This window comes from Bos mutus, chromosome 19 (genome assembly GCF_027580195.1).
Source record: "Bos mutus isolate GX-2022 chromosome 19, NWIPB_WYAK_1.1, whole genome shotgun sequence".
Taxonomy (NCBI): Eukaryota; Metazoa; Chordata; class Mammalia; order Artiodactyla; family Bovidae; genus Bos; species Bos mutus.
The window spans coordinates 13,651,886-13,664,200 of NC_091635.1; the positions used below are offsets into that span (position 1 = coordinate 13,651,886).

The following is a 12,315-nucleotide window of genomic DNA, read 5'->3' on the forward strand; positions in this document are numbered from 1 at the left end:
AAACCTCAACATGAATCAGTCATAGGTATACATATATCCACTCCCTTTTGAACCTCCCTCCCATCTGCCACCCCATCCCATTCACATTTTAATATTTAAACATTGATTGCAGAGTTGATTAAATTTCCTTTAAAAAAATCTAAACTGCAATTACAAATTTAATATGATGATTCTTTTGAACACACTTTAAATAGTACAGAAAAGAATCACAAAGGCAATGATTAAAAGATTGTCATTATATCTATTTTCGAACACCAATATCATGGATTTAATTACTTCATTGGTTTTCTTTGTTCTTGTTTTTTTCTAGGAATAAGATACTTTCTTAAGGTTGTTAAAATACTTCAGATATTTTCTTGGTGTTAATGAAATTTTGCCAGATTCCCTCATTCCTTCTGAAGAATATTGTCTCAGATCCTCAAATGCACTGAGACTACAGAATCTCAGGCTTCTCAGCAGGTTGATTCACGCTTGGGCCTCTGAAGCTTGTTTCTCCCAAGGAGCTATCTTTGCTCCAGTAAAACTTCTCCTGTTACCTCAAAATTTCATTTTCTATATAACTTTTTAATTTCCGCAATCTCTTTCTCCTCTGAAATGATGGATTCCTTTAGTTTCACTTGGCCAGTCTGGAACTCCTGATTTTGTCATTAGGATAAATTGACTTATGTATGCACCACTATTATCTTGTTCTGGTTAAAAGGGCGTCTAGTGCATTCATATTCTGGAAGAGGAGGGATGTGTTTGCTTCTCTTTAGGGCATGTGGCTAACTCAGCATCTCAGGACCCTCTTTCTCCTTGGTCACAGAGTGTGAGTGCCAGTGTTGGTTAACTGGTTGGACCTCCTTTCTGCCTGGTTATCCTGGGCAGCCAGATGGGCTGCTCTGTCTTTCCTGTTCTTGGAACAGTTCTTATTCTTTTCCTGGGACTACTTGGCACACAAATGCTGTGATGACCACATCTCCTTGCCCTTTCCATCTTCCCTTGCAACCTTAACCACGACCCCTAGCAGAGGTGAGCCAACTTGGGAGGCACGCATGTTCGTGAGTTTGTGTGTGTGTGTGTTTAGATGGAGGGGGCTTCCAGCCACATCATCTGTCTGCTGGGCCATACATCGATTCCTTCTTCTTGCAGGTTTTCTGCCCAAATTCTCATCTGCTTGAGCCTACCATCTTCCTCCCACCAAGATACTGGTTTGCGCGCCCTACACTCCCCCCGCCCCCTGCCAGGGCCCCGCCTTCTCGAGATCAGGGCTTAGCTCTGGGAGGCGCGGAGCTGGGGGCCCCAGAGCGTGGGCAGACCGGGCTGGTTGGAGATCTGCCACCCACACCCTGAACTGCGCAAGGCTTTGGAAGGGCGGGGTCTCGCGCCCCGTTATTTGGCGTTCTCTCTTCTTCCCCCTCAGTAGGGGGGAAACGTCTTTGGGCAAGATGGGTCTCTACCGCGTCCGCGTGTCCACCGGGTCCTCGTTCTGCGCGGGCTCCAATAACCAGGTGCACCTGTGGCTGGTCGGCGAGCACGGGGAGGCGGCGCTCGGGTGGCGCCTGCGGCCGGCGAGGGGCAAGGTGAGCTGGCCAGAGCCGGGCGGGGTGCGCTGCGCCCCTGGCCCCCAGGCCCGCGAGTCCCCGAGAAGAGACGCGCCCCAGATGGCCTCCAGCTTTCCCCGGCGGCTCCTGGCGCACGCCCCCAGCCCGGAGAGAGCTCGGAGGCCGCTGGGTAAAGCGCTTTAGTGCGGGACGCGGCACACAGCAAGTGCTCAATAAGTGTTCTTCTGCCCGGCCTGCTTGGAATTGGGATAGTCCCGTGGTTCTTCAGAACTCGGTCTTTTCCGGAAACTCCGGGGTCCTTGGAGCGGACATCGGTCTCCTGTTTCCTCTTCTTAGAAGCTGCTATTTCAGATCTTCTGTAAGGTTGCTAGATCTCCGACCTTGCAGGTTTTATCTCCGGGATGGAGCGGGAATGGGGACGCGGGAAGCGGGAAGCGGGGGAGAACGGAAGAAGCCGCCTGAGAGCACTCTTATTTCCCGGCCCACCCTCTTTCCCATCACATGTACCTGGTATTCGCCCCTGTTACGTTTTGCCTCCGCCGATTCCCAGATTTCCATCTCCCACCCGGCTCTCCCCAAGACCCCCAGACCCGACGTTTATCCCATGGACGCTTCAGAGAACCGTGCTCACGTGAGGTCCTCCCCTCCTCCCACCTCCCAAACCGGTCCTCTTTTCTCCCAGGTGCACTCGCGCCTCCGCCTCTTTTCGCCTGCGTCTAACCAAAAATCCAGCGTAGTCCAGTTCATCTCTGAGACATTTCTCGAATCCGTGCCCTGATGTCCATCCCACTCTGACGGCCAATGTCCCCTCGAGCCTACTACATCACCTTCTTCCTCTTCGCCCGCCTCATTGCTCCAGCTCCAAGCCCTTCTGCAGTCAGCGATTTCTTCCCAATACATTCCCACCCTTAAAACATCCCCCCAGGGCTTCCCTGGGGGACCAGTGGTAAAGAATCCACCTGCTAATGCAGGAGCTTTGGCTTCCATCCTTGGTCTGGGAAGATCCCACATGCCTCCGAGCAACTAAGGCCCTGCGCCACATCTATGGAGTCTGTGCTCCAGAGCCGGAGAGCCACAAGTGCTGAGCCCACGGCCCTGGTGACAGGGTAGGGGGACGCGGTAACTGTCTGGTCACCAGTGAGCTCGCCCAGGGCGCAGCCCAGTGCTCCACACAATCAGGGATTTCGGGGAGTCATGCCCCTCTCCATCTTTTGTCCCCCACCTCACCCGGGGCTGAGGAATTCTATAACCGAGAATGGGGTCGTGGAGCCAACTGCTTGGTGCTCGCGCCCGCTTCCTCTCTGGCTCTTTTTGCGCCGCTTTGCCAGAGGCCCAGAGGGAAGGGCATCCAGGGCTCATCCGAGGATCCCTTCCAGAAAGCCCCGCTTGCTGATCCTCTTTTGTCTCCGGCAGGAGGTGGAATTCCAGGTGGACGTGTCCGAGTACCTGGGGCGGCTGCTGTTTGTGAAATTGCGCAAACGGCACTTCCTCTCGGATGATGCGTGGTTCTGCAACTGGATCTCCGTGCAGGGCCCCGGGGCCAGTGGGAACGAGTTCAGGTTCCCGTGCTATCGCTGGGTGGAGGGCGATGGCATCCTGAGCCTGCCCGAGGGCACCGGTGAGCCGCGGGGGGCTTGGGAGTGTAAGACGCCTGGGACTGGAGAGAAGTTAAGGGGGAGGAGAGAAGGGAGCTGGCCTTTGGGGTCACAGAAGAGGCAGGATGCAGTAGCTGGCACAGGGCAGTGGAGGCTGGGAGAGGGCAGAGATGCTGAAGGGTCAGGGGCCAGCCACAAGGGTGGGCTGAGGGTCCCCTGGCAGGGACAGGGGAGAGGCTCTCAGGAGGAGCCTTATAGCCAGTGCCCTTCTCCTCACTTTCAGGTCGCACTGTGGTCGATGACCCTCAAGGTCTGTTCAAGAAACACAGGGAAGAGGAGCTGGCAGAGAGAAGGAAGCTGTACCGGTCAGCCCCACCCCTGCCTCCTGGCCCCACCCGGGAGCTGCCGACCCTTCCCCAGTACCAATGCCTGGTTTCTTTTCCACTGCAGGTGGGGTAACTGGAAGGACGGGTTAATTCTGAATATAGCTGGGGCCACAATAAATGACCTTCCTGTAGATGAGAGATTTCTAGAGGACAAAAGAATTGACTTTGAGGCCTCACTGACCAAGGGGTAAGAACAAGGCAGGCCGAGTGACAGGGATGTTTCCTGGTCCAGTGGTCAGTCCAGGCTTGTGGACTTCACAGGGCTGGACCAGCCCAAGAGGGCTGTATGGGGTTGTAAAGTTGGATTCTGAGAATAACAAACTCTTCACCATCCTTCCTCAAAGGCTGGCAGACCTAGCCATCAAAGACTCTTTAAACATTCTGACTTGCTGGAAAAGTCTGGATGACTTCAACAGGATTTTCTGGTGTGGCCAGAGCAAGCTGGCTGGTTAGTACCCCTACCCCAGTATTTATCCCAAGACCCTTACTTCCAGATACTACCCATTCTAGGGAACCAGGGATGGGAGACCAGAGGCCTGGTAGGCTAGGGTCAAGTGGGAATGGTTCGGTGGGGGTTGGAAGGACCAGGAGCTCAGATCCCACAGCAAGCTCCGCAAATGCCATCCCCAGAGCGGGTGCGGGATTCCTGGAAGGAGGATGCCTTATTTGGGTACCAGTTTCTCAACGGCACCAACCCCATGTTGCTGAGACGCTCCGTTCGCCTTCCTGCCCGCCTGGAGTTTCCTCCAGGGATGGGGGAGCTGCAGGCCGAGCTGGAGAAGGAGCTCCAGGTGAGCACAGAAGAGCCCTCAGGAGACGGCACAGAGGAATGGGGGTGGGGTCAGCATTTGTGCTGCCGTAGGGTCCACTGTGGACCCAGCATGCTGCCAGATGGCAAGACGGAATTCCACAGTAGAAATCTTGACTGATCCTGGGGTGACCCTCCATGACTCTCCTCTCCTAATGAGAATAGCATGCTGTGGAGGGAGAGAATGTGATGGGTGACAAAGTCAAAATGAAGACCTATAACTGGGGATTTAGGGAGAGTGTAGAATAAGAGAATCAGGATCAGGGCTGGGGTTTTTGATGGGGTCAGCACGGAACAATTCAGAGAGAAAACTCAGGCGACTTTACTAGTGGTTCAGTGGTAAAGAACCCTTCTTCCAATGCAGGGGACGTGTGTTCAAACCTTGGTCAGGGAACTAAGAAATCACTTGCTGTGATGCAACTAAGCCTGCATGCTGCAACTAGAGAAAGCCCAGGTGCTGCAAGGAAGAGCCCTAGTGTTAATGAGTATTAAGAGCCTTAGAGTTACCCAGCACAGCTCCCCCCAAATAACAGTGTATTTGAAAAAAAGAGAAAACTCATGAGATTTTGGGTGAGACAGACTTGAGCTTGAATCTTGGCTCTGCTGTTTTATAAGCTGTGTGACTTCAGGCAGCATATCTATCCTCTCTGATCATCGGTTTCCTCTTTCATAAACCTGGGGCTAATTCAAGTGCACCTAAGAATTATATGAGGCCGTAAGTACAGGAACCATTACCCAGTATTAAATAGGTGATGGAAACAAGTTAGTTCTTTCTTCCTTCGGGGAATCAAGGCAGGAAGAGATGCCTTATGTTGATGTAGCCCTTGCCCTCTGCCCCCATCCAGCAAGGCACGCTATTTGAAGCTGACTTCTCCTTGCTGGATGGGATCAAGGCCAACGTCATCCTGTGTACCCAGCAGTATGTGGCTGCCCCTCTGGTTATGCTGAAACTGCAGCCCGATGGGAAACTCTTACCCATGGCCATCCAGGTGAGAGAACCCAGGCTGTAGGGGAGTGGTAGCGGTCAGATAGAGAATGCTAAGTGACTTTGGAGAGAGAGGGAAGCGTTTAAACATGCAAGGGGCATGGGAGTCTGCTGTGCACTGGCCCTCACCCCTCCCTTCCCCCCACTCTTGTCCCTGCTCCAGCTCCAACTGCCACACAAGGGGTCCCCACCACCACCGCTTTTCCTGCCCACGGATCCCCCGATGACCTGGCTCCTGGCCAAATGCTGGGTCCGGAGCTCTGACTTCCAGCTTCACGAGCTGCACTCTCATCTCCTGAGGGGACACTTGGTGGCTGAGGTCATCGCTGTGGCCACCATGAGGTGCCTTCCGTCTATACATCCTATGTTCAAGGTAACACTTTAAACCGCCTCCCCCTGCCCCAAACTCTCTACCCCACAGTGAGGTTCCATCTCTGGAGGCACCTTTTCCATGGAGTCTCAGCATTTGGGGAGAAAACCAATAAAAGACAAGTGAACAAGACGTGAGAGCGTGGCTTGCTCTGCATTTTTAACGATATCACTTGTGAGGAGATAAAAGTGACTCCCTAATGGGGTGGGGAGTGGTGGGAGGGTGAAGGGTGGGGAGTGAGAAATCTTACACTTCTTATGTATAAAGCACAGTTACATATACAGTATATAAACAGAATACACAAATGACTGAGGATTCCCTCAAAAAGAGGGGACCGTGCAAATAATATAGAAGACTTTTTCTAGTCAGTTTTGAAGGGTTCTCAAATAGTAGTAACACAGAGGCCAGTTACAGGGGCTCAGGTCAACAAGAGCAGCCTGGCTTATTACAGTTAGAACAGGGTGTTCATCCATTAACTTTTCTTGAGAGCCTCTGACGTGGCAAAAAAAAAAAAAAAGGCATTCTAGATGCCAGTGCTAAGCAAGACAGGCAAGGTCCTAGTCTTTGGGGGTTGTCATTTCCATTAAGGGCTAACAGACAGTATCGTAATAGATCAGCTGTGATGAGTCCACTGCGGAGAATCAGAGCAGGGTGATGCGATAGTGAGTTTAGACTGGGTGGTTGGGAAATGCTCCTTTAAGGAAGTGGAAGAAAGAATGAAATTATATGGATGGACTTCCCTGGTGGTCCAGTGATTAAGAATCCCTCTGCCAGTGCAGGGAACATGGGTTCAATTATTGGTTCAGGAAGATGCTGAGGAGTAAGCCCGTGGGCCATGACCACTGAGACCACATGCCCAGAGCTCATGCCCCACAACAAGAGAAGCCATCACAGTGAGCAGTCCTGCTCCCCAAAAGAGAGTAGCTCCCCTTTGCCTCAACTAATGAAAGCCTGAGTGCAGCCAGGAAGACCCAGTGCAGCCAAAAATCAATAAATAATAAAAAGGGAGCCAGTCATAGGATGAGGAAGGGGCCTATTGCTCTAGGCAGAGGAACAAACAGTTCCTGAGGCAGGAACAAGCTTGGTGTGTTTGAAGGACAGAAAGAAAGTGAGTGTAATGGACAAAGGGGAGGGAACTGGGTGAAGTTCTGGAGGTAGTAGATTAGATCATGTTCTGGGGGAGGCAAAAAATCTTATTTTTTGTATAAAGGACATACATACATAAAGTACATTACAGATGGCATATCTGTAGCACTAAATGTCATGGGGCAGGTGAGAGTACAAAAAAAAAAAAATCTCAGAAGCCTCCTTAGAAAAATGATAATGAAAAAACAGTGGAGAAACATTCAGCTAGACCTTGAATGGTCTTACATGAAGAGAAAAGGAGAATGGCTTCCTTCAATCATCAAAGAACATTATTGTCGAGAGGCTACTGGACTTCAGTCTGCTTTTCCTGAAGACTTGGCACCTTTCCTGCTTTTCAGTCCATATTTCCTTCAGGGACCAGCCACAGCTGTCTTCTGACCCTGCCCTTCCCTGTTCCTCTCCCTCCAGCTTCTCATTCCGCACCTGCGATACACCATGGAAATTAACATCCGGGCCAGGACTGGGCTGGTCTCTGACTCGGGAGTCTTCGACCAGGTACGAGGAGAGAAGTGGGATTCACGCTCCCTCTGGCCTGAGGGCAGGTGGATTTGCCTGACCACGCTGTCTTTGCTCCTCAGGTGGTGAGCACAGGTGGGGGCGGCCATGTGGAGCTGCTCCAGCGAGCAGGAGCCTTTCTAACCTATAGCTCCTTCTGTCCCCCTGATGACCTGGCTGACCGGGGGCTCCTGGGAGTCAAGTCTTCTTTCTATGCCCAAGATGCCCTGAGGCTCTGGGAAATTCTCTCTCGGTGAGGTGGGAGGAAGGCAGGGCTGGTGGTGGGGGGAGGCTGGGAGAAGAGGAGGTCTGTGCCCCAGCAAGGGGGCTGCGGGCCCTGGCCTGTCCACATAGGTAAGGACCGTAAAGGGCCTGTGGGCTCCATGTCATCAGCCTCCACTCTCCCGCCCTGACCCCTCCACTGGCAGCTACGTGGAGGGGATTGTGAGTCTCCACTATAAGACGGACGAGTCTGTGAGAGACGACATTGAGCTGCAGGCCTGGTGTCGAGATATCACTGAGATTGGGCTGCTGGGTGCCCAGGACCGAGGTAGGATGAGCCCCAAGACTCCAACATGTGACTCTTCCCTAGAACTTCCCCAGAATCTTCTCTACTTCTATGGAACCTCCAGAAGCATTTCCAACTCCTATGAACACACCCAAAGCTTTCCCAGACTCCTTTTCCTCTCAGCTAGAGGCAGGTCTCCATCCTGTGCAGGGGGAGCCCCTCTAGGTCCCAGATGCAGTGGGACCAGTGGTTGCTCTCCGAGAAAAAACAACAAAGAGCCCTGATTTGTAGCATTTGCCCATCCCCATGGTGTAAATAGTCCCATCGTGGCTACCAGGGTGATGTCATTTGGCTTGCTTAATACTTGAACATTTGACATCCTTGGTCCCTGTGAGCCAGTGTGAGCTGCACTAGCACCCCACTGAGTGGGACCCTCCCCAAAATCTCCCTGCTTCCACCACCCCAACCCACACTCAAGTCACTCCCCACCATGGTTGCTGAGAGCCCTTGGTCTCCTTCTCACCTCTCGTTCTCCTCCTCAGTTCCTATGAGCTCTGCCTCTAGCCTTGGCCTCCCAGTTTCTAACTCTCCGTATCCACTGCAGGGTTTCCCGTCACCCTACAGTCCAAGGACCAGCTTTGCCACTTTGTGACCATGTGTATCTTCACCTGCACTGGTCAGCACTCCTCCACTCACCTGGGCCAGGTACTTATCACAGAGGGCCAGCTGGGCATTTGTGCCTGGAGTGGGGAAGGCGGCCATGTGCAGGTGGCCCAAGGGATTCTCATGCTTAGCAGACAGTGAGTTTAGATATTTGCCCTCTATAGCTGGACTGGTACTCTTGGGTCCCTAACGCACCCTGCACAATGCGGCTGCCCCCACCGACCACCAAGGATGTGACACTGGAGAAAGTGATGGCAACACTGCCGAACTTCCATCAGGCTTCTCTCCAGATGTCCATCACTTGGCAACTGGGCAGACGCCAGCCCATCATGGTGAGAGCTAGGCGCCGGGTCCTGAGGAAGGGGGCAGGTACAGGGAGGTGTGACACTCCAAACTGAGGGGCAGTAAAGCTCTCAACTGCCTTTTCTCTCTGTCCCAGGTGGCTCTGGGTCAGCATGAGGAAGAGTACTTCTCAGGCCCTGAGCCCAAGGCTGTGCTAAAGAAGTTCAGGGAGGAGCTGGCTGCCCTGGAAAAAGACATAGAGATCCGGAATGCCCAGCTGGACTGGCCCTACGAATACCTGCGGCCCAGCCTGGTGGAAAACAGCGTGGCCATATGAGCACCCCCAGCCGTGGGTTGTTTCAGCCCTCTTCCTCCAACCCCATCCTCTTCCCAACTTCCATCTTCTCCCAAATCACCTTTCCACTGTCCACACCCACTGTAAACAAATCTGACTTTAGATACACCACCTAGGGAAGTCATTCCATTTCTTCCTCTCCGCCCCCGTCCTTCCTCCTTGATCATTCAGATCTCCCATTGAGCAGGTAATAGCCACATTTATACAAACAGTTTCAAGAATAGAATAGGGTATAATACATATTACTCTATACCTTTAGAATCAAGTATGACTTTGAACCTAAATTGAGTTTAATGACAAGAAAAATGGCATTTTAGACTAAGGAAAGAAAAGAATTTAGTCCAAACTCCTAAATCAAGGGCTTCCCCGGTGGCTCAGTGGTAAAGAATCCACCGGCAATGCAGGAGATGCAGGTTTGATCCCTGGGTGAGGAAGATCCCCTGGAGGAGGGCATGGTAACCTACTGCAGTAGTCTTGCCTGGAGAATCCCATGGACAGAGCCTGGAGGGCTATGGTCCATTGGGTCACAAAGAGTTGGACACATCTGTAGTGACTAAACATGCACACACACACCCTAAGTCAAATACTGGCAGAAGAATATACAGCATAACTTTCTAACTGGGTGGGATTCACCACGTGTCCTGAAACCAGACACAACACGAAGCAATTAACATTAACACAGCAGTTCTCACAATTTTCATTTCATGACTCACTCAGTTAGAAAATGATCAATGGAAGGAAACTGGTTAAACGACAGAAACTGCTCTCAGTTGGAGGTATCTGGCCTCAGTGTTTTTCCCAAAGGATCCTTATCTGTAACCCATTTGCACTTCATCAGTTGAGAAGCACCAAATAAAAATGATTAGCTGGAAAAGTACTAAAAATCTCATTATTTTAACAAGCGACAACAAAGGAGTCAGTAAAATCCAACTTCTGTATCTGATTAAAATTTTGGAAAAATAAACTAGGAAGTTTGATTTCTTAATATGATTGTCTGGATATTTTAAAATAGAAACTAACAGTAAACACAAGCCAGAAGTGTTTCCTTTACAGTACGATCAAAGTTGCTTCTTGCTTCTGATTCTGTTTAGTTTGGCAGAAGACATATGGGTGAAGCTGGGTCTGATCCTTGAAACTTCTTCTTCTTCTGATTCTTGAAATTTCTTAGGAAATAAACAGGAGAGGTGGGAGTAGAGTTTAATGATGGGGTCTATCTCAGTTCAGTTCAGTTGTTCACTTGTGTCTGACTCTTTGTAACCCCATGGACTGCAGCATGCCAGGCTTCCCTGTCCATCACCAACTCCTGGAGCTTGCTCAAACTATGTCCATCAAGTAGGTGATGCCATCCAACCATCTCATCCTCTGTCATCCCCTTCTCCTCCTGCCTTCAATCTTTCCCAGCATCAGGGTCTTTTCCAAGGGGTCTATCTAGGAGAACCCAAAGGGGCTTCCCTGGTGGCTCATGGTAAAGAATCTGCCTGCAGTGCAGGAGACCTAGGTTTGATCCCTGGGTCAGGAAGATCCCCTGGAGAAGGGAATGGCTACCCATTCCAGTATTCTTGCCTGGAAAGAGGGGCAGTCTCCAGAACAATGTGGTTCACATCAGGAAATTAGGCTTGACCCTTAGGGAACAGCCACGGAAGAACTGTAAGTAAGGGTATGACAGGGTCCTGGAAGTCACACCCACAGAGGCATCACTTCTCCTTGGAGGCCACACCCCCTTCTCCATAGAGGCCAGAGGGACGTGGAGGAGACAAATTAGGAGTATAGGATTAAAATATAGAAACTACTATCCATAAAATAGATACGCAACAAGGATTTGCTATATAGCACTGGGTATTACACCAAATATCTTGCAATAACCAGTAATGTAATGTAACCTACAAAAAAAAAAAAGCAAAAAACCTGGAATCACTCTGCTGTACACCTGAAACTAACACAATATTGTAAATCAACTATCATCAGATCAGATCAGATCAGTCGCTCAGTCGTGTCCGACTCTTTGTGGCCCCATGAATCACAGCACACCAGGCCTCCCTGTCCATCACCAACTCCTGGAGTTCACTGAGACTCACATCCATCGAGTCAGCAATGCCATCCAGCCATCTCATCCTCTGTCTTCCCCTTCTCCTCCTGCCCCCAATCCCTCCCAGCATCAGAGTCTTTTCCAATGAGTTAACTTTGGCATGAGGTGGCCAAAGTACTGGAGTTTCAGCTTTAGCATCACTCCTTCCAAAGAACTTTAATTAAAAAAAAATAGTATGCTTGCCAAAGTTATCAGTCCCCCAAGGATTGGCACTATACATACTTCAAGGATAACAAAGAAAAATAGTTTCCTTCAGAAAGGAGTATCTTTGAATTTGAGGTATTATAAAGGTCATGAAATCTTCCAAGTTAAACGGAGTGTCTATTTTGTTTAATTATAAGAAATCAGTGAGCACTTGTAAAAACCTAAGATGATGAAGTGGCAGGACTTCCTGGTGGTCCAGTGGCTACCCCAAGCTCTCAACCTAGGGGCCCTGGTTCAGTCCCTTGTCAGGGAACTAGATCCCTCATGCCCACGGGGCAAGAATTCACATGCCTCAAGGGAAAAAAAAAAAAATCCTGCATGCTGTAACGAAGATGGAAGACCCCTTGTGCCAAAACTAAGACCCAGCATAGCCAAATAAATGAATATTAAAAAAAAAAAAAAGGAAAAGTGCAAAGACTAGCTAGGCTGGGGCTAGATAGAGATAATACCAAATTGACAGTGTTCTATTTGTTAAGTTTTTAAAAAAATTTTGGCCATGCTGTGCAGCGTGTGTGATATATAGTTCCTCAAGCAGGGATAGAACCCACATCCCCTGCAGTGCAAGGCAGATTCTTAACCACTGGACCACCAGGGAAGTCCCCTAGATATATCTTTTTAAAAGGCTAAAACAAACGTCACTTTCTAAATTCCCTGTATTTGCTTTATAGGTCAGAAAAGTTACACCACACTATTATTTAAAAATACATAAAAGTGAGAAGGAAATGGCAACCCACTCCAGTATTCTTGCCTGGAGAATCCCATGGACAGAGGAGCCTGGAGGGCTACAGTCCATGGGGTTGCAAAAGTCAGACACAACTTAGTGACTAAACCATACATGTGTTCAACTAAATTGGTACAATTTAAATTTTATAAATCTTTATAAACTAG

General features: G+C 50.2%; 1 protein-coding gene and 1 long non-coding RNA gene across 7 annotated transcripts in view; one reads left to right on the plus strand and one right to left on the minus strand.

Moving 5' to 3' along the window:
* The window catches only part of LOC138992082 (uncharacterized), a 135,566-nt gene that overhangs the window by 28,810 nt on the left and 94,441 nt on the right, over nt 1-12,315 (minus strand). The window lies entirely within an intron of this gene.
* Nucleotides 1,191-9,629, plus strand: ALOX15 (arachidonate 15-lipoxygenase). Its single transcript, XM_005906042.3, has 14 exons — nt 1,191-1,562; nt 2,958-3,162; nt 3,423-3,504; nt 3,590-3,712; nt 3,870-3,973; nt 4,156-4,316; nt 5,179-5,322; nt 5,482-5,691; nt 7,243-7,329; nt 7,413-7,582; nt 7,758-7,879; nt 8,442-8,542; nt 8,665-8,832; nt 8,940-9,629. The coding sequence occupies exons 1-14, from the start codon at nt 1,428-1,430 to the stop codon at nt 9,117-9,119; spliced, it is 1,992 nt and encodes a 663-aa protein (XP_005906104.1). The 5' UTR covers nt 1,191-1,427; the 3' UTR covers nt 9,120-9,629.